Source organism: Anarrhichthys ocellatus, unplaced genomic scaffold (assembly GCF_004355925.1).
Source record: "Anarrhichthys ocellatus isolate YVR2014 unplaced genomic scaffold, GSC_Weel_1.0 scaffold39, whole genome shotgun sequence".
Lineage (NCBI taxonomy): Eukaryota > Metazoa > Chordata > Actinopteri > Perciformes > Anarhichadidae > Anarrhichthys > Anarrhichthys ocellatus.
The window spans coordinates 1401748-1423282 of NW_022280069.1; the positions used below are offsets into that span (position 1 = coordinate 1401748).

The following is a 21535-nucleotide window of genomic DNA, read 5'->3' on the forward strand; positions in this document are numbered from 1 at the left end:
CTGTGACATTTTATTAACTCACAATCAGGGTCGCAAAATTCTGTGAATATTTCAGGTGCACACTTTCCAGGGGAATAAATGAAAATGTATGAGATTTTTATGGGAAATAACAGGAATAAAATGGAAATATAGACCTAGACTGTATTAACCTTGTCACATCTAGATAAAAACACATGTTTTAATATATCATAAGCACATATAATTCCTTAATTTGCCAATTATATATGGTAATCCGTCAAATACATACAATGGGAAATATGTCATGTGGTGAATTAGCAAGCTAGCAAGTAAAAAAATGGGGAACAGGCTCTGTGCAAACTCAAAGTGATTAATTCATTTATAAAAAATATTTTACAATAAAGAATGAATAAAAATAGATTCACTGAAACTCCAGTGAGCATGCTCATTCAAGCTACATGGTAACCGCTAGCTAGCTAACACTAGCAGAATGTTTAACAAGAAGTAAAGTGAGTCCTAACTGAGCTGCACATGTGATGAGAGAATGCACTGTGCATGCAGAGGCTTGTCCTTTTACTGAAGTCCTCTTTCGTAGGATGCTGGCAAATGATTTGTACATGTGATGGAAGAGTGTGCTGCTGAATGCAGTGCATGGTAACAATTCAGTTATATGGGCATATTTTTAACTTGGAACATTACAGAAGAACTAGTGATGCTTAACGTCCCTTGTTGCAGCCCGACTATCAATAACACTATACCGGTGACTTGATGATCACCAGTAAAGGTCCGTAAATCCTTCACAGCTAGTCATATAAAAACCCAGTAACCGTGAAGGTCTTGTTGCAGGCATTGCTGATGACTATACTTGGTCTCTTCAGGTACTCTATTTTTAAAGCTTGTTCCGGTGCTGTGCTTTGGCCTGGCGAACGAAAAACCATCTTTATCATAGCTCACTGTGAAGATCTATAGTTAGACTCAGAGAAATGGAGATAAGTGATATTTACGTCTAGAATAATATGTACCCTATTAAGCTATATCTGTTTGAGCTATAAATAGCCAATGTTGCAGATCTCGTCTTTTGAAAAACCATTTAAGGACATACAAAACTATACTTGATTGAAAAAGAAAACACTCCATCTGACTTCCACCAGAGACAGAAAAAAAGGACTGTTGCATAAGAAACAAGCGTCCTCAGGGTATAATAACACATGCTAAGACAGAGATGGGTGTGGGCAGTATTGTTTTCTTGTTTTAGGTAAAGGAAGTGGAGGGGAAATCCTGAGGAGAATGCCTTGCGTGGCGGACCCTGGTTATACAGCAGGAAGCGGACACAATCGATCAGTAAGCTGTGACTGTAGGGTCACATTCTTGACCAGATCATAAGGATCATTTGCAGTCATGCATTTAGGTCCTAAGCTCCCGTTTAGTATGATGAACTCCCTTTACGCAGCAGACTGTGTAGAAGAATGTGAATATTATGTCTACGTTTTACTGGACATGGAGAGGTTCAACCAATCAGAGTAAATGTGTACTCCCAACACACTGATGGGATTTATGATGATTAATTAATTTTGGAAAATCATTACATAATATTATTTTGCCTCCAGTAATTTCATAATTGCCCACTGACATGTTTTTGTTTGATAAGGTGTTTGTTATTTCACTCGATTGTATTTGAGATGTTTTCCATGTTGGGGAGGAACTTTGTTTAAGCTTCCTTGGCTTCCGTCTAATTCGGTCCATTCAGTTTTGCTGTTCTCTATCCGAACCCTGTGTGTCTAACAGCCACTGATGAGCCATGGTAGTGTTGTGAGACAACAGGGGAAACAATAAGCAGACAGACAGGAGCCAAACAAAACTGATTGTGATGAAGCTGCTTCAAAAAAGCCGGTCCTGTGAAAGATGACGAATAAGCTGTCACCTATGTCTGAGTTGTCACATTTCTTAATATTAGTATTGTCAGCTGAATGTGATGGAGGAAGATGTCACATGGAGGATGTGTGAAAGCTCCTATATGCATTTTTAGGCACGTAGATATAGACGCATCAATCATACACGACCTCTTATTGAATCACACGTTGTGACTTTGCCCATCGTTCCGTCACACAGTGATGCTCATCAGTGCTGGTTCTCTCAGTATGTGAGGTATGCACGTTTCACTTTGATTACGTAAGAGGCTGTGAAGGTTTTGTGCATTTCATTGAACCCCAAAACAGAAAGATCAAGGTTTTCTACTAGAACATCTTAACTTGGCAACATCATACAGTTGACAAAATGATGCATTGCTTTTGTATAAAGTGGTACCATTAAGCTGCCACATAATGATTAACAAGGGTTAGGGTTTTGCTGATGCCAAATTTGTGAAATGAGTTTGAAGAATACAGAATACAAAACGATGTCCTTGTGCTGAAGGAACCTGCCGCAGCGAAGGAGCAGGATTCTTTGAAAATGTCAGAAATGTTGCTGCTGTTGACCACTGGATTCGTGTGGGCGATACTCTCCTGAGGGAGACTTCCTGTTGTACCCCCATAATGTACAGTGACAGGTACCTTAAGTCACCCAGCAACGTTGCTGCTGTGATTCAGACCAGGAAGGAAGAACATTCCATCCAAACAGTAAATCAGAGCAGACGGCATGTTGTGTTCTGTTGCTGTATTGTTACGTAAGCTCAAGATCTACTTTGTCTTTATGCTGAAAACTTGAAGGCAGAATATTTCATCCTGAATCCTACTGTAAAGACATTTAAGATATTGGGGTGAAAAAGGTCTTTTGTATTCAGATTTTATTCCATGTGCACAAATTGGGTTACAAAAAAGGAACTGTTGTGGTAACCGGGCTAGAGGTTAGTTGAAGGATTGCAAATAACTGATTTGTTTAGCTAAATAAATCAACAACAAAAAAAGCAACACTGAGAAAAAATGTCTTCAAACTCTTTACTTTTCAGAAAGCAAGAAAAGCATGCCTCTATACAACTGAGATATGAATTATATTCCTTTAAGCTGAAACATAAAAACAATCTTTTACGGTTTTATGTTATTTTCTGTTTTTCCTAATCATTACGTATCTACAGAATGTTTTTTAATTCATGCACTATGTTCCATTTCTCTGCAGGATGGCTCAAGACAGCGTAAAGAAAGAAAGAAGACTGTGTCATTCAGCAGCATGCCCACAGAGAAGAAAATTAGCAGTGCGAGCGACTGCATCAATGCAATGGTGGATGGCTCCGAGCTGAAGAAAGTGCGATCCAATTCCCGCATCTACCACCGCTACTTTCTCCTGGATGCCGACATGCAGTCTTTGAGATGGGAGCCTACAAAGAAGGAATCAGAAAAGGCCAAAATTGATGTGAAATCCATCAAGGAGTTGCGGACGGGCAAAAACACGGACACTTTTAGGACTAACGGAACCTACGATCAGATATCAGAGGACTGTGCCTTCTCAATCATCTTTGGGGAGAACTACGAGTCCCTGGACTTGGTGGCAAACACTGCAGATGTAGCCAACATTTGGGTGACAGGGCTGAGGTACCTGATCTCCTATGGGAAACACACCTTGAATATGATAGAAAGCACTCAGAACAACATGCGCTCATCTTGGCTCGGTGAACTTTTCGATGAGGCAGACTGTAGTAACAGCAGACGAATCACGATATGTGCTGCTGTGCAGCTAGTCAAGAAGTTGAACCCTGGACTTAAAAATGTGAAAATGGAACTGAAGTTCAAAGAGCTTCACAAAGCCAAGGACAAAGTAGGGTCTGATGTGTCAAAGGATGAGTTCATTGAGGTCTTTCATGATCTTTGCACCAGACCAGAAATTTATTTTCTCTTTGTTCAGTTCTCCAGCAACAAAGAATTTCTGGACACCAAGGACTTAATGATCTTTCTGGAGGCAGAGCAGGGTATGGCACAAGTCAGTGAAGACACCAGCTTAGAGGTCATTCAGAAATATGAACCGTCTAAAGAGGGCCAGCTTAAGGGTTGGCTTTCTCTAGATGGGTTCACCAACTATCTTATGTCTCCAGAGTGCCATATATTTGACCCTGAGCAGAAAACTGTTTGGCAAGACATGAACCAGCCCTTGTCCCACTATTACATCAATGCATCCCACAACACATATCTGATAGAGGATCAGTTCAGAGGTCCCTCTGATGTCACAGGGTATATCCGCGCCCTCAAGATGGGCTGCCGCAGTGTGGAGCTGGATGTTTGGGACGGGCCTGATAACGAACCTGTTATTTACACTGGTCACACGATGACATCGCAGATAATTTTCCGCAGCGTCATCGATGTCCTCAACAAATATGCCTTTGTTGCATCCGAGTTTCCACTGCTGCTGTGTTTAGAAAACCATTGCTCCTTAAAGCAGCAGAGAGTCATGTTTCAGCACCTAAAGAAGATCCTCGGAGACAAGATCCACATGGATCCTCCAAAACCTGAGGACTGTTACCTGCCCTCGCCCTTAGAACTGAAGGGAAAGATCCTGCTGAAGGGTAAGAAACTGAGCACCAACTGCACTGCTTCAGAAGGCGAGGTGACGGACGAGGACGAGGGGGCCGAAATGTCTCAAAGGATGAGCATCGAGTCTGCGGAGCAACAGACTGTCGCGCCCAAAAAATTCCAGCTGTCGAAGGACCTCTCTGATCTGGTGACCTTGTGCAAGTCTGTGGAGTTCAAAGATTTCCCAGCATCCTTCCAGAGCCAGAAGCAATGGGAGCTTTGCTCTTTCAACGAGGTCTTTGCCAGTCGCTGCGCTAGCGACTTCCCGGGTGACTTTGTTAACTACAACAAGAAGTACCTTGCGCGGGTTTACCCTAGCCCCATGCGGATCGACTCCAGCAACATGAATCCACAAGATTTCTGGAAGTGTGGTTGCCAGATCGTGGCAATGAACTACCAGACTCCCGGCCTGATGATGGATTTAAACATCGGTTGGTTCCGTCAGAATGGGAACTGCGGCTACGTGCTGCGTCCGGCCATCATGAGGGAGCACGTGTCATATTTCAGCGCCAACACTAAAGATTCAGTGCCTGGTGTTTCTCCACAGCTCTTGCACATCAAGATCATCAGTGGACAAAACTTCCCCAAACCCAAAGGCTCAGGTGCCAAAGGAGACGTGGTCGACCCCTATGTGTACGTAGAAATACACGGCATTCCTGCTGACTGCGCTGAACAAAGGACTAAAACGGTCAATCAAAATGGGGACAACCCTCTGTTTGATGAGAGCTTTGAGTTTCAGATAAATCTCCCCGAGCTTGCAATGGTGCGCTTTGTGGTGCTAGACGATGACTACATTGGTGATGAATTCATCGGCCAATATACGATTCCCTTTGAGTGTCTCCAGCCGGGTTTTCGACATGTACCGCTGCAATCACTGACGGGGGAGGTTCTGCCACACACCTGGCTGTTTGTTCATGTGGCCATAACCAATCGAAGAGGAGGCGGCAAACCACACAAAAGGGGACTGTCTGTACGAAAGGGCAAGAGGAGTAGAGAGTACGCCAGCATGAGAGTACTATTGATCAAGGCTGTGGATGATGTCTTCAAAACAGCCATGCTGCCACTGAGGGAGGCAACAGATCTCAGAGAAAACATGCAGGTAAGCTATTTAAATCAAACCCTAATAAGTGCTTATTCTGTTCACCAGTGTCCTCTGATGTGTGCAGCACTGAGCCAACAATATCGTCATGACTTTTTCCTTCCATCTTCTCCAGCATGGGAATGTTTTTCTGTGAAAGGGTAGACTGAGGAAATTGTAACCCCAAGTCAAGCACAGATTAAAACCAGATCAACTACAAAGGATCTTGAGCATCTAAAAAAAGGCTCCCACTCTGGAAAAAGAAACACAAAACCACCAGGCGCGACTGAATCCGATTTGATTTGATGTGTTGTGCAATAGTCAAAGGAAATGGTGGGGAAAAAGTTGGGAAATGTTGTAATGAGATCCCTGTTTTAATGGTAGATTTTTGTATGTTAAAATCACTGCAGCCGCAACAGATGATGAGCATGGCCTTTAGCAGGCTGTTAACATATGTTAATCTAATCACTTGCCATTTTAATGGCTCCCAATCAAGACTTATCCAGTGTCATCCCAAACCTTTTTTTTCCTTGTCCGATATTGACCAAGCTTTGCCACCACAAGGATCATAAAAACGGTGTAATTTTTTCTTCTCATGATCATATTAATTTGCAGTTGAAATGCTGTACTGGAGTATCACAACACTCACATGTTGTGTTTCTTCAGCCATTGTATTAGGATTTATTTTGGTAGGCCCGTTTATATGGCAGTCATTGTGTGATAATAGGCTACTGGCCTTGAGACTATAACACATCTTGGCCGTCCTGTCACGGTTTGTACCTCCGGTTGTTTATCTAGGGTTTAAATTTGGGCTTTCACAGGAAGGTTAGGATTTGTGTGTGTGTGTGTGTGTTTGTTCCATTTTCGTGTGATACTGATGTCAGTCCAAACAGATTGAGTGTTTGTGAGAAGCTAGCAAGTGCCAAAATGAAAGTTCTCACATGTAATGAGTGAGTTCTCAGCTACTTCCTGTGACTGCTCTGTGGTTGTACGTTTAAAGCATAACAATGCCAGATTTTAGCAACATGAAAATTAATTCCTTTTTTCATTATTTTAAGTCTCTAACAAGTGAGTATTATGTGTTCTGCTTGGATTGCCAGTGCAAGCCCAGCTGTAATGTCTCTCTTCTCTCTGCAGAATGCCATCGTGTCCTTTAAAGAGCTGTGCGGCCTTTCAGCAGTGGCTAACCTGAAGCAGTGCATCTTGGCCCTTTCCCCTCGACTGACCGGACCCGAGAACAGCCCCCTCCTGCTGTTCAACCTCGTTGGCCAGTACCCGAACTTGGAGCCCCAGGGCCTGCTCCCAGAGGTCCTCAAGAAAGTCGTCACCACCTACGACATGGTGAGTCGGAGTCTGAAAGTCAGTTTATTAGCCCAATATTAACACCTGGAAGTGCATGTGATGCAAACAGCTGGATCGAATACATTACCATTACTAAAAACACAACAGAAAGAGACACGTGCCTAACCTGTCAAAAAACTCTCTGTGGCTAACCAGCTAACATTCCTGCTATCTATGCATCCATCCATTAATACAAATAAAAATAATCTTGGCAAGCCAACAAGCTTTTGACTCCCATCAAATCAATACATCGGCTTTACTGGACTGAATGGGGGCATACAGAGATGGTTAGGTAACATGGCTGGAGCTCTGTTGGGTAATAAAATCAATGTTCACAAGTTATGCAACAGGCTATTCCCAGACAACACATTACCCTGAACACATCCTGTTCTGTTCCATTGATTCTCAACACACCATGAACAAGTCAACTTTCCATCATTATTACAGGCACGAGGCAGAAATCAGTCACACAGCTGGCTGACAGCAAAAATATAATATCAGGTTTTTTTCAGGCAGGATCACGATCCATGATCTCAACATGAATCTTTTGCTTTTGTTGGTTTTTAACACTTTTTGTTACTGAACAGTACAACCAAACAAATTGACCTATTTAAAAAAAATACAGCCCCACCAAGTAACAAATCACCACACAAAAGTCCTGGCTAACACCTAATGCGGTTCGTGACCACAGAGCCATGCTACCACGATAGTCAACAGGAATATCACTGACGATCATTAACGTTATATACCGCAGCAGACAGACCTTCACTCACAAAAACATAGCCGAGCGCTACAGAGCTAACGTTAACTGTACGTCAACGTTAGCAAGACTCAAAATACAGCACCGTCAAGTAAAGCGACCACACTCTCAAAGAGGCAAGTGTTCGCTGCATCCAACCGTGTTGTCTTTTCCTTTATGGCACGCCTCATCCCCTGGGACTCAGAGATGAACATCTGAAAAAGGGGGGGATGATGCTGAAACGTCTCAGAGGGATTAAGGTGACCCCCCCCCCACCCGCTGCTGGAGTCAGACTCTGGAGTAGAGGGCTAGTTAATTGGGCCTGATGGAAAGATGGCCAGGAAAATTGAATTGGAGGGAAGAAAGGAGAAAATGACGGGTGTTTGGGGACCGAAATCGAATAAATTAAGAGCAAGGGCTTAAGTGGAGTGAAGCTGCCGGCTTTGATCGTCAGCAGAGCGCCAGAGGAGACGGAGAGCAGCAAGGTGCACAGCTGAAGGGGAGCTGACAAATACAAGGGGCATCAATGAAAAGAGGAGAGCCAAACTTAAAGAGATGTAAATAATGTATGGATCAGTCCAATTAGAAATACAGGCGCCGTGTCCTAATTGGCAAAAATAGAATCTGGGTCTCAGTCCCTGCCCATTTGTGTGCCGAGTAAAAAGTGGAGAAACTCGGCACGATACCAGCATGTGGTCTTCCATAATGTGCTCTGATTTCAGTTTTTGTTCACAACAAATGAACTTAGGGAAAAATAATCTGTAAATAGAGATGAGTTGGGAATGCACACATCTCTGAAACACTGAACCGAGGGGATACAAAGCCCATGTTTTAGTCATTGTTTTGTCTAACAGGAAGCCAATATTGTTTTTTCTGTTGAATATATTAGAACTATGCATAAATACTAGTTATATGTGTTATCATTTGTGTGCATATCTTCGATAGCTTGTTATTTATAATTACTGTCCCCTTTACTAGTTACGTGCATAAAGGCATTGCTAAAATAACATCCCCTTTAAAAATCAAGGAGCATTTGTGTCTTTGTTAAATACAGGTAATAATGATAGGAATAGAACTAAACATAGCACTTACAGGAGGTGGTCTTTAGTGTGCAGATGGGACCTGAGTCCACCCACTCGCCTCATAATGTGCCTTTAAATACATTTGAGACGCCGTCTCTGCCACCAAGACGGTAATTTCTTCTCCCATCAGGGAACTAATCACAGTGTGTGCGACAGCTCTGAGAGCCGCGACTGCAGCTGCGGACTGACACAAAGCCGCAACAATCACTTAGTCGTGACTGCGTTCAGTGTAACCCGGTGATTCATTTGAAACTGTATCTGTTCCCGGTACAGATGGACTCTATGTAATCACCCCCCCCCCCCCCCCCCAAAAAGGCAATGTTTAAAGCCTCAGTTGCTGATTAACTGTTGTCTTACGACACTGTATTGTTATTCTACATGTTTCTTACTGTCAACTAATCCAATGAAAAGACCAAAACCAACCCTGACCCAGACTGTAGCTCTCAGCCTCAAGTCTATCGGTTCCCACTAATGACATAGATCTGTAATGTGTGTGTGTGTGTGTGTGTGTGTGTGTGTGTGTGTGTGTGTGTGTGTGTGTGCGCGTGTGTGCGTGTGTGTGTCTGGCTTTGACTCCAAACAAACTACTGTGTTTATAGTACTGAAGGTACATGTCACAGTGCAACAGTACGGCTCATTTATTGTTTTTCATAATAAATGGAGCTCTACGGCAATGAGGACTAAGGTTCATCAGGCTTTGAATGCACAGGCAGAACTCTCTTTATCGTTGGTTTTGATCTTTTTATGGGATTTGTCAATAAGAAAAAATATGAAATATCACCAGACTTCACCTTTTCACAAAATCACATTTCTTTCAGGAATAAGATGAGGGTGTTACCAGTTAAAATGTGAAAATGTGTGTTCGCCTGTATGTCTGAAAGACGTATTTCCAATTTCGCTCCATTCTGTTCCTGCCCCCCCCCCCCACTCTGTCTCTCCTCTCGCTGGCCGGCCACAGAGCTGGCTTGCTCCAGAGATCTATCACAGGGGTATGGTGTTTATCGCTGCTGTTTTTTTTTTTTCAGCGTGGCTTTGTTAAAAACAAAGCTTGAATAAAAACAGTTTTTCCTTCCTTCCGCTCCGTCTTGGCAAGCAGAGCGGTGCGGCCTGGCTTTGTGACACGACATCGCGGTGCACTGAAGTCACTCAGACAGGGAGTGTACAAGTGAATGTACGAGTCAATTACAGCAATCCTGCGGACACAAAGGCCCCACACATTTAAATCAAAGGCAGAGCAACGTTCTGGGTACATACATCATCTATGTCAGATGAATCAATTTAGATATTACTGAGATAATCGAAGGAGAAAGATCCAGATGCTCTGATAAGCGCCTTGTTCGCTCTGTGTTTATTTACCTCTATCTGTGACCGGCTACATATGCATCATTAACCTCGTGAAACACCCGCGGCGCTGCTGTCCTTGTGTAAGGAAAAAAACGTTTGTATTGTGGTGGTTTGTTGCAAATATGCAAATGAATTCCCAAAGCCTTTGAGTCTGGCCACGATGAGACATTTAACAGCCTGCAGGTCAACAGAGTTTGTGCACTCAGTTAAGGGCGAGCAGAACACCTCAGGAGATAAACTCTGCTTCTTTCACAGATAACACGGCAGCTTGTTTACATTTGACTCTCATCATAGTCACATGACCTTGATCCCTTGCCTTCTTTAAAGAGACGTTTTTAAAAGCGTGTACCAGGACTAAAGCGTATATCTCCGGAGGACGAGACACTGTTCCTGTTTGAGGGAGAGAAAAAAAAACAGAACACTTTTAATAAACCCTCTAATTGCTCGTGTCTCCTTCCCTCTATTTCTGGCTTTCAAAAATGCTCTTCAGCGCCCACGCCCACCGACGTGCCTGTAATAACAGCTTGTTTTTAGGAGCCCTCCCTAGATAGAAATACCCGGCCACCAGACAGAGAACGCCTCCTGTTTATTGTGGGATGCCAGCTTTTCTGATGTGGAAAATAGAGCCAAATATAAACGAGATATTTTCTCTCCTTCCAGGTGATCCAAAGCAGCAAGACTCTGCTGGAGAGCTACGACGGGGTGTACGAGAGAATTCTGCAAACCCAAAAAGCAGGTAAGGGATGGTCAGATGGCCGGAGAACAACGATGAAAGGCTGCTTCCTGACACCGCTCGCCTACTGAAAGCTTGCCCGACGGCTCGACGGCCTCTCTGAAGCCACGCAACGCAGATCACTCAATAGGAAATTTGATTGGCCTGATTATACTTTTCCCCATTTGCATATGCGGAATTACCATTTGAATCATATTCAAGTGCGCGATCCAGTCGCTGCTTCCCTTTTGAAAAGCTGTGGGTCAGACAGAGGCGTTCAATTCACACCAGTCACAGCCTGTGTGCTGTATTCTCATTACAAGGTTTGGTCTCGGGTTCAGAGAGATGAGTGAACTGGACAACATCAAAGCGAGCGACGCTGGCAGTTCTTCTCCACCAGATGCTAAATACTAGTAAGACTCTCATATGTGTCTGTAATGTGCTCATGCAGTCCTGGTTCTCTAGCCTATTGTCACAGATTGACTGGATGTGGTCAAGTAACTCCACTCGGCTTTTTCCCGGGAAGCACAGTTTGATCGGCAGCTCGGCAGGGAACCTCTGCTGGATGTGAGAATATGCACAATCTCAAGAGGGAAAATATTGTCGTAATATGCTGAAAAGATGAACAGCTGTGTTTTATCCGTGATCCCGTCGTTGCAGAGGTCCGTCTTTATTCTCCTGTAATGTAACGATTGTGGCAGACATATGGGTAAAACCTTTTAATGAGAAGAAATAAAAAATGTTGACATTAATGTCCTGTGTATAAATGCAGCGCTGTCTGGCCATGAATTCCATCTAAGTAGCATTAAAGGCTAATGAATCATTGAGGAAGCCTGCTGGAGGAGCTAAGTGAGAGTGGACCGTCATTACCACGGCTCAGCTTTATTGCTTTCCAGATGGATGGACTTATAAAATATTCAATTTCTATTGTCGTGGCACATCAGAGCGGAGGAGGACCGTGTCTTTTAACCAATGGGGTGATCAAAGGCTTCGTGCTGGGATTTTGTTCCTTGGTGTTTTCAGTGTGACCACCTTCCAGCTCTTAACAATTACCAGCCAGTGGCTTTTGGGGGAAAACCTGCTGTGATGTTGAGCTTACTGGCATCACAAAGGTCCCCCGAAGCCTCTGCTCACATCTGGGCTCAGTGATCACATTCGACTGTTGGCATTTGATTTTTAATATTGCCAATGCATGAAAAGAGTGAGCTGTGTCTTTAGTCGCACAGTAATGACCCTGTTCATCTGTACAGCATCTTCACCCGCAGTTCACAGATCTGCGAATGTGTTGGCTCGACACTTTTAACGTTACACATCGATTGATTCATAGAGCACATGTGCATTGACAACTGTTGTTCTGCCTGTTGCTCCTCTTTCATAAGACTTGTATAAGTCACTCTTTTGAAATCATTCAAAGTATTTCAACCTGAAGGAGAGGTTGACCAGACATGGTTAGATCTACGTCATTACTCATCTTAACATAATGCCATTTCATTATCGGTGAAGTTCTGTTTGAAGACCGATGGCGGTTCATTACATGAGTTGTGTGTTTGGAATCACAGCAGGTTGTGATGTAACTCTCCTCTGTGCTGCACAGTGAGTCCTTGTCCTGATTGATGCATGCCTTGTCGGAGTGAATCATTCTTTTTCATGAGACAATAGTCAAATGAATAACACGGCAGTGAAAATGTTCAATTAGACCAAACCGCCCCCCCCCCCCCCCCCCCAAAAGCCTCCACGGAAGCTCTGTGTGGCTTCTGGTCTCAAAGCACCGTTCTATATGATTATCTCAAATCAGCTGGAGGCAACTCAACTGCCAACCACTGCAAACTAGGACACAACAGATGGCAAACTGATGAACTTTGATTTATTTTCCATCCTAGACTGACATCATTCTTTCCCCAGTGTGTGTGTGTGTGTGTGTGTGTAGTTATGTGTGCGTCTGTTCTGTAGAAACTGGGTCAGTGCAAACCCAATTCCCCCTTTACAGCAAGCATTTCAGCAGCAACAGTTCTTAAAGTTGTGAATAATCTATCACATCAGCTGAGACGGGACCCACTTTCCCCTCACAAAACCAAACAAACAAAGGCAGTGTTGGAGAACACAGTCGGGTGTTTGCAGCTCCAACAGGGATGTCTCTTCCGTCACCCGACACTTTCCAATTAGCATTCAGGGCAGATGGATGGCCACACCTGCTGCAGACTAACAGGATCAGCACAGAAGATGTTCTGAAACGTCAAGTGCAGCACGATGGTGTGGAGCTGCACCGACATGTTGAAGACTACAAAGCAAAGGGCCAATGTTTGTGTTAGATATGTTAAAACACACTTTAATGGGAGCTTTCCCGATCGAAACCAGTCGGTCAGACTCATATTTCTGATTCCACATTTACACATGCGTGATTAGCACACACGGTAACGTCAGACAGTAACACATGGATGACAATAACAAAGTAAAGAGAGCGATCCAGACAGGCCAAGAAGACCACAATCAGTGCATCTCTAGTGCTATACTTTATAGTTATTGTTAGAGTAGAGACCATTTGTGGACATTTTTGATAATCGATTGCTTTAGTCGGCATTCAGCCGACGATGCCAAACATTCCTGGTTCCAGCTTCTCTCATGTGAGGGAGAGAGAAGTTAGAACTTTATATTTTTATACTGATTTGTTGTGCAGCAGTTGCAGTACAAAGTAGAGGTTACTCAGAATAGTGGACTGGTCGACTTTATAAACCAGTACTCGACAGTGTTCATCGTTGTAGACTAATCGCTCGTCTGTGGTTCGGTGTCGATGCGTGTCCAAATGAGCTTTTGTGCCCCCACATATCCTCAAAAGTCATTCAAATATAATTAAACATTAAATGTGATTAACATGTCGGGATGAATTAAAACTGCATTGCTCTCTGATGGGGCCTTGAACCCAAAGGTCTGCCGGCCGGCCCGCAAACATGACTTTGAAGTAGTCTAAGTCTTTACTCGTGCACACAGAGAGGCTTGTGCCCACAAAAGAAGTAAAAACAGCATTGTGTTCTCATCGTGACACGTTTTGTTAGACAAATACAAGCGGGGGAAGCCTCTGAGTGTGTGACAGGAAGTGTACTGCGGTCGCCACAGGGCGTGTCCGTGACTGGAGGAGCTCTGAGAGCCCTTCAGCTCGAGTCACCTGAACTTTGTGTGTCCCTCAACTTAAATAAAGACATTTGCATGCCTGAAATATACACCATGTTAAAATGATAACGGGTCAAAGGTAAGGCCCACAGATATGTATGAGAGGTGGCATAGAGCTATTTAAGTACAATACTAAATCTTGGTACATATAAGTGTATATGGTTAATTCAAAGATATTCTATGGCTATGTCCATAATACTGCTTGTAATGTCCCATTATTGCACATTATGAAGCATTGTATAAGTCAGAGTTTTAATGATTGTGAATCAAATTGAATATCTTTGTGTTTTGGACTCTTGGTCAGACAGAACAAGCCATCTGAAGTCGTCATCTTGGCGATTACATATTAATCAGGAAACCAACCAGCAGAGTAATTGATACTGAAAATAATTAGGATGCAGCCATCGACGTCAGTTATATTAATCAATCATAGTTTACAGCTTTTCCTCAGTGTTGTGTGTGACATCCTATAGTATGATCACATACAATCATCTCTTGTTGAAAAGAATAATCAATTATTAATCAAACGAGTAATTCAGGTCGTCGTCCTCTGAGCCGCCGCTCCACACTGTAACATGCTGTGAGCGTCAGTCTCTTATTGTACAGTTGTCGTCTTGCAGCGTTGCCTCCGAGAGATGCCTCGCCGAGAACGAGCTTCCCCCTTTCTCGCCTGCTGCCAGACTCCATAAAATGTTGCTAGGCAACCTGCAGTGTGAGTTAACTGTTTGTGTGTGTGTGTGTGCATGTGTGTGTGAGATAGAGGAAGCTGTGCACCTTCTTCAGCACAGTTATGTTCACAGCAGCAGCATTAACGCTGTAGTTACAGAATAGCCAACTGAAAATACAGAGATGATTTAATTTTACGTGTCGAATAGAACACAGGAAATGGAAAAACAAAGTGTGTGTGTGTGTGTGTGTGTGTGTGTGTGTGTGTGTGTGTGTGTGTGTTAGGGGCGGTGGTGTGAGGTCGGGGGTTCAAAGATGGAGAAACGTGTCCATAAATTCTGTCACTTTGTTGGAGGTCATATTATTCACGGCTGAGCGGCGGTGGCAGACGTGTACGCTCAGCCGAGAGGCTCCAGAACAACCCGACACCTCCTCGTACGGCCGTCGCACACGAAGGGGGCTCCTCTGGTGTGCACGCCATGTTTCCATGGCAACAGCAGCAACAGGGGCCGGGGGGCCAGACTCTCTCTCTAGCTGATATCAGCGCTTCGAGCGGAAGTGTGTGTGTGTGTGTGTGTGTGTGTGTGTGTGTGTGTGTGTGCATTCTCACCAGGAATTTTCAGTGCAGAAGTGCGTTACGGGGGAGGGGGGGGGTTGTGGTTGTGGTTGCCCTGTTGCTGCTGCACCGTAAAGCCAACGTGAAATTTAACATGTCCTTAGTCAGACTCAGTCATGCAAAGGGAGAGGAGGAGGAGGAGGAGGAGGAGAGGAGGTGGGGGAAGCTCCTCGGAGACACATCCCTCCTCTGTTCGATGCCTTGATGCTGATGCACAGTGAAAGAACGTCATGTCTGTCTGCCTACGCTGCGCTGCTCTGCTCTGCCTCTCTCTCTGTTTCCGGAGCTCTCTCTTGTCCCTCTCATCCTGCCTCGCTGCTTCCTTCAGCTCTGCTTTTTGTTTTCTTCACTGCCTTAGACTTATCATGCCTTTTTGCTTTCTCGTCTTGTCTCTCTCTTTTTTTTTCCTTAACCAATTACCCAGTTTTGGCCCGCTCCCGTCCCTTGACATCCCATCAACACCTCGTTTGGAGTGCACACAGTTGACGGGGACAACACAGTGAAAATGAATTTAGATTGAATTAGTATAAACACTGTACGGATTGATATCAACTAGAAGAATCAAGAAAAACAGGATGCATCTGTCACTTCAATCGATTTCGTCACGCTTCCTCTACCTTTTCTTTTCAACCACATTGCTTAAAATAATGAGAGGGATTAAGATGTTGATGGCAGCTGCTTTCACAGTTTAGCTTCTTCACTTCCTACATGGAATCCTCAGCTTAGCGCCTTAATTTGTGTAGAAATGTTCACTTATTCTCTTTAGACCCGACTTGCAGTACACCCGCAACAGCAGCTACTGCGATCTGTTATCACACCGTAGTTAGACAGGAATCCTCCTCCACAGCCAGAGACTCCCTGTACTTCCACACTCGACCCGTCTGCTGCAGGAGGAGTCTGTGAAATGCTGACAGTACATGCCGGTGCTTTTTGCTCTAATGGTCGTCTCCCCCAGCCTTCAGTCACCTGACGGCTGCTCTTCTGTTTTTTATTTTATTTTACAAAACCACCATGAATATGAACCGTGAGGACTGACTCGACACTCGTTCTCCTCTGTCTCTCTCACAGCGATGGAATCTCACGAGAACCTCCACGACTTGGCCGTGAAGGAGGGGCTGAAGGGCAGGAAGCTGCAGAAGGCGGTGGAGAGCTTCACGTGGAACATCACCATCCTGAAGGTGAGCTTTTCATTCACAGAAGGCAGTACACTAGGGACTGCCACTGGTGGGAAAACTAGGTACTGAAGTACACATTTAAGGTACTTGTAGTCACTTGAGTCTTTTCTTTTCAAGACACTTTCTTCTTGTACTCCACTAAATTCAGAGGGAAGTTTTTTGGTTTTTTTTACTTTTTACTTCGCTGCAATTATTTTATGACTTTTTTCAACGTGAAGCTTTGAATTGAAATAAATGAATAAATGATGCGTAGTCCATATAATATTATACAAAGCATAAAAAAGTGTAGTGTGCCATAAAGAAATCCAGAATATCGTATTATAGCATGCAATATAAAACTTGTACTATAGTATGTCATCAATGATGGAATTAGCAATTTAGCTAGCCAACTAGCCAGCCGCTACATGACAACTTTGTCCAGATTGTTTTCTGCAGCAGGCTGCTTGGCTTGCACAGGATGAGTCACTTCTTCGTCCCTCTAATAGTTCAGCCTTTCTGCATGCGGTGCAGCAGCCATGACGGTTAGCGGAAGGCTAAGCTAAACCATCAGCAACATGTTATCTTCATCTCTGGAACACTTTGTGATTCTTGGCTCCAGCGAGCTTCACTATCCAGTTTATCATTTCTAAAGTATGCAATATTGATTCTGGCTCCCAACAACACAGCAAGATAACATTCTTTAGAGGGGAACTTTTGCCCACTACTCTGAGACTGTCTGTTTCACCTCCAGCTGGGTCTACAGCATGCCTTTAAAAACAGACAAAAAGTCACAGTATAGACTATTTAAAAACAATAATAATGATAATACAATAGGCCATAAAAAATGTAATTTTGCTGCAACTTTTTAGGAGCTCTGCTCTGACTCTTTGATCCATCGTTACTCCCTCAGGGTCAGGCAGACCTGCTGAAGCACGCCAGGAGTGAAGTCCAGGAGAACCTGAAGCAGATCCACTACGCTGCTCTCACCAGTAACCTGAGTAAAGGCGGAGCATCGGGCGGCTCCTCCGGCTCCGAGTCCAAGAGCAGACGCAGCCTGGAGGCCATTGCTGAGAAGGCCACGGTGGAGGAGGAGGAGCTCACCGATGAGGACAGCTAGAGACCCACAGACCTGCTCCAGATCTGCTCCGGTCACCCATATTCAGACCTCTACTCTCTTCCTGCCTCCTGAGCTCACAACCCGAAAGCTCCCGCTCTGCTTTACCCCTCTCTGGCATCACCGCTCTGCACACACACACACACACACACACCAGTGTTTTTCCACATTCCATCGTGTACATTCCTGTATCACCGAGCACAGCTGTAACCTCTCAGACTTCTTGCCTTGTAATCATCAATAAAGATGCCACAACGACTCCAGGACACACACATCCTGCCCAAGTTCACGTCGCAGTCTTCTCAAATGTTTAGGAGCTGTACTGAAGCTGGAGAAGCACCAAACATTTGCCGTGCATCTGATGCTGCCTCGCCGTTAAGTGCACATGTGAACACATACCAAACCTTTATCAAAGTGCCAGACATAGATCCTAACCCCCCCCCCCCCAGCATAAAGCTCCTGAACCTCTTCATCTGTAGCCCCGCCTTCATTCCTCTCACCCGTTCTCATAGTGAACTACCGGCCACGAGATCATTCAAGACATTACTGTTCAGAGACACTTCTACTCAGTGGACCGGGGGGGACATAAAAAAGAAAAGAGCCCTTGGATTATTGTAAAGGATTTCCTAAAGCACAATTTTTTTGGAGATATGAATGTAACAAGACAGAGGAAGCGAAAGAAGGAAAGGAAAAGAGGACGAAAGTGTCATGAATGAGAGTAAAGAGCTGTTTACAATACTGAACTTGTCCATGTTCTTGTCTGCCAAAATACTATACTATGTGTGTATATATGGAGTTTCCTGTTACATCTTTTTCTGCAGAGTGCATCATTTTATTATTGTATACTTGGAAATATAAGATTTATTTTATAAAAAGATATATGAACAGTGAACGTTTTATTTGTCCGTAGATAACGAGGCTCGTCACTACAAAGAAAAGAAGTGACCTCGGAGTTCTGAGAGTGTCGAGACAGAAGGACTAATAATAGAACGTATTCATAGTGTTTGTGGTGCAAACAACAGCAGAGTCTCAACAACCAGCAGCTGCATGAGAAAGAACCACAACGTGCACTCAAAGACAGCGCGACACGCCTTCATACTTCAGCATTGCACTCGGGGGAATATGTTCGGTCTTTCTTTTTTGGGGCCATGGTTCTCCCATGTTTAGCAAAATCCACTCTTATGCTCCCATTGTTCTCCCGATGTCAAAAGGTATTTTAAAATCACTTTTAGTAGTCTGCAACCCATAAAAGGTGCCAGATTTTAGATTTTATTTTTCCTGGTGTGCGCTCAACCAACTCCATTATTTAAAACAAGCCCAATGAGAACTGTTCCCTCTCTTGTAATCATTTGGTTCTCTTACTGAGCAGCCTGATTGAAGGAAACCGACATCATGTGACTGGGTTACAGACTTTGAATGGGAGGTCATGCACAAAAGCAAAGAGCAGTTTAAGCTATTTAAAGATGTGTTTCTCTGTCCAACACTCGTGGGATTTGCTGTGTTTCATCTTGCAGTGAGTCACTGTTCAATGCAGAGTTAGTGTTGGTAGATCTGGTCTGGAGGAACCACTGTGGAGGTCCCGAATGTCCCGAAATGCTTTGATAACCCTTTGTAAGAATTTAAACTCAGGTCTGTTGAGAAGATGGTTGAGAAGGACTTCAGAGTAATAATGACATCATAACCATCTATGTTGATAAAGTAGAACCTGATCCAAAGCTCCCCTGTGATTTAATTGCACCACGTTACTGTTAACTGAAACATCGTTTTTTGTCTTTTCCCCCACATGTTACTTCAATAGTGCTCAAGCTTGCTATTCATTTGACAGTCCATGTATTTCTCTTTTATTTTAAATATAGAAGAAAAGTTCTGCTTACAATAAGACAGAGGATGCTTCAGAATGATCAGTGTATGACATGTTGACATGATGCACACTCAGTTACTTTATTAAGTACACCTGGCTAAACTTAATCCAGTCTAATACAGCAGCTCTGTGATCAATAAAGGTTGTAATGTCCGTGTATTTTGATAAATGCTTCGAGGAGATGTCGATGCAAGTTTTTTGGCCATTTGGAGGCTGTTTGTTGTGCTGTTAAGTTCTATCACATTATACTTTTTACAATGTATTTTGTCCCCATTTATATCTATGAGGGTAGTTTAAACTTTTTTCATTATAACCAAATATAATTCAACAGCACCTCAAAAAGTAGCCTCCAAATTGACCATTAATGTCCATTAAATGAATCCATTGTAGAACTGTTGTATGAGGCTACATTAGCTTGGTGTACCTAATAAACTGGCTTATGTGGGCTTAAAAGAAGTAGGGCTCAAATGTTATCAAGAAAACATCAAATAGCATTATTTCCTATAAACTAGAGGCCTGTGTTTGTGCTCTACATAGTATTGATGAATGTACAACCAATCAAGTTAGCGTAGTGTTGATGTTGACCGCTGTAGCTGCCTGGAATAACCACTGGTTTTAAGGTGCTTGTCAGCAATAATAATATGTTTTATTACGAGCTGCATCTTTAGAATTGAAAAAGATTCTGCTCTATACAGAAGCTACAACCCCCCGTACAGAGGTAGAGACTCAGATAAAGCTGACTCAAGTCTGTCAACATTAGCGGCCAAGTCTTACCTTTAACTAGAGCTGGGAGATAAATCGATTGTTCAGCAAACTCTGGCTAAAAATCCCACTAAAAATGTCTGTAAAGGTCTTTAACCACGAAGAGAAGAACACAAGCACAAATAACACACATTTATTTAGTGTGTGTGTGTGTGTCTGTTATTTATTCCTTAAAAAGCGAAGTTTGGTGAAAGTTCATAATTCTCTTTTCTTCTGTGAGCCGACTTTGCTTTTCAGAAAAAAACCATCAAATCGTAAATTGGACGTGAAGAAATAAGATTTACATTCTATCGCCTCGTCCTACCTTCAATTAGTTCCATGGATTTTTAGGGAGGCATGTGCTTTATATTACTTCAGCCAAAATATTGATCACCAGCAAGAAATCAATAACTTGAATTCACCAACAAATTTCCAAACATACAGTAATCGCTGTCGACACACGAGCTGGACTGTTAAATGAAGCCAGAGCTTCTTTTTATTTCACCCCTCAGTGTTCACCATGTTGGATTTTAAAACTGTTCACACGACAAGAACAACAATGTCTCTGAGTTTCAGTGCTGTGCCAGTCGGCATATTTCTAATTGTTGTTGAGAGGATGAAAAAAGAGAAACATTTCACATGTACTCCAGTCTCAAGTCGTCATTTGTCAAGTCCCAAAAAAATAAATAAACAGCGTTGGATAGATTTATGTGTGTGTGTGTCATGTGTTTTGTAACGGCATGAAAAAGTAATCAGCACTTTACGTCCTGACTAAACACATTTCCCTCTTCTGTATGCAAAAATCACATCGTGCCCACTGACTCCCTCCCCCCTCCCTATGCCTCACCCGGCCTCAACTCTTCAACCCTCCCCCTCCAGGCGGCACCGTGTTGCACTGACCTTCCCGCTCTAGTCGGCACCGCTGCTTCTCCCATTTTCCTCCATTATAGGCAGCTATGAAAAGTAATTCACATTGCGGCGTCTCACTGAATCACTTTGTTTCCTCTCCACTTGCTTTCACTGAAAGAAGCAGAAGAAAAAAATCACCCTTTAGGTAAAACGTCACTCTTAGGTCAGAGGACTGTTTCATCTCCGGTTCTTTCCGCTCCTACAGGTCTGAACGTTGGGCCTCTCATCTAGAAATGAAAGCTCAATTAAAACATTACAGCCAAAAGGCCCCAAAATGTGAAACGTTGCCAAAGGTTGGTAGCGGGTTTAATGCAAAAATACATACAAGTCATGTTTGCTGCACGGCCACTTGTGCAAGTGATTGTTTATTTTCAAGGACAGTTACTCCTCGTCCGGACCGTCCCAGCTGGGTTTTTTCCAAAGCCAGAGGACGAATCAGTATTGATTAGATCGCTGCATTTTGTGTGGAGCCGAGAGAGGCTGGGGAAATAAAGCTTCAGATGGATCTACCAGACCCACACACACACACACACACACACACACACACACACACACACAC

The 21535-nt window shown here is 43.5% G+C and overlaps 1 protein-coding gene across 1 annotated transcript in view; it reads left to right on the forward strand.

Annotated features, from left to right (window-relative positions):
* The window catches only part of plcl2 (phospholipase C like 2), a 34720-nt gene extending 13948 nt beyond the window's left edge, over nucleotides 1-20772 (forward strand). The window contains exons 3-7 of the mRNA XM_031867373.1: nucleotides 3070-5553; nucleotides 6670-6873; nucleotides 10699-10774; nucleotides 16266-16375; nucleotides 17262-20772. Coding sequence (XP_031723233.1) covers nucleotides 3070-5553; nucleotides 6670-6873; nucleotides 10699-10774; nucleotides 16266-16375; nucleotides 17262-17468 — 3081 coding nt within the window. The 3' untranslated portion in view covers nucleotides 17469-20772. The remainder of the gene's footprint in view (nucleotides 1-3069; nucleotides 5554-6669; nucleotides 6874-10698; nucleotides 10775-16265; nucleotides 16376-17261) is intronic.
* The last annotated feature ends 763 nt before the right edge of the window (nucleotides 20773-21535 follow it).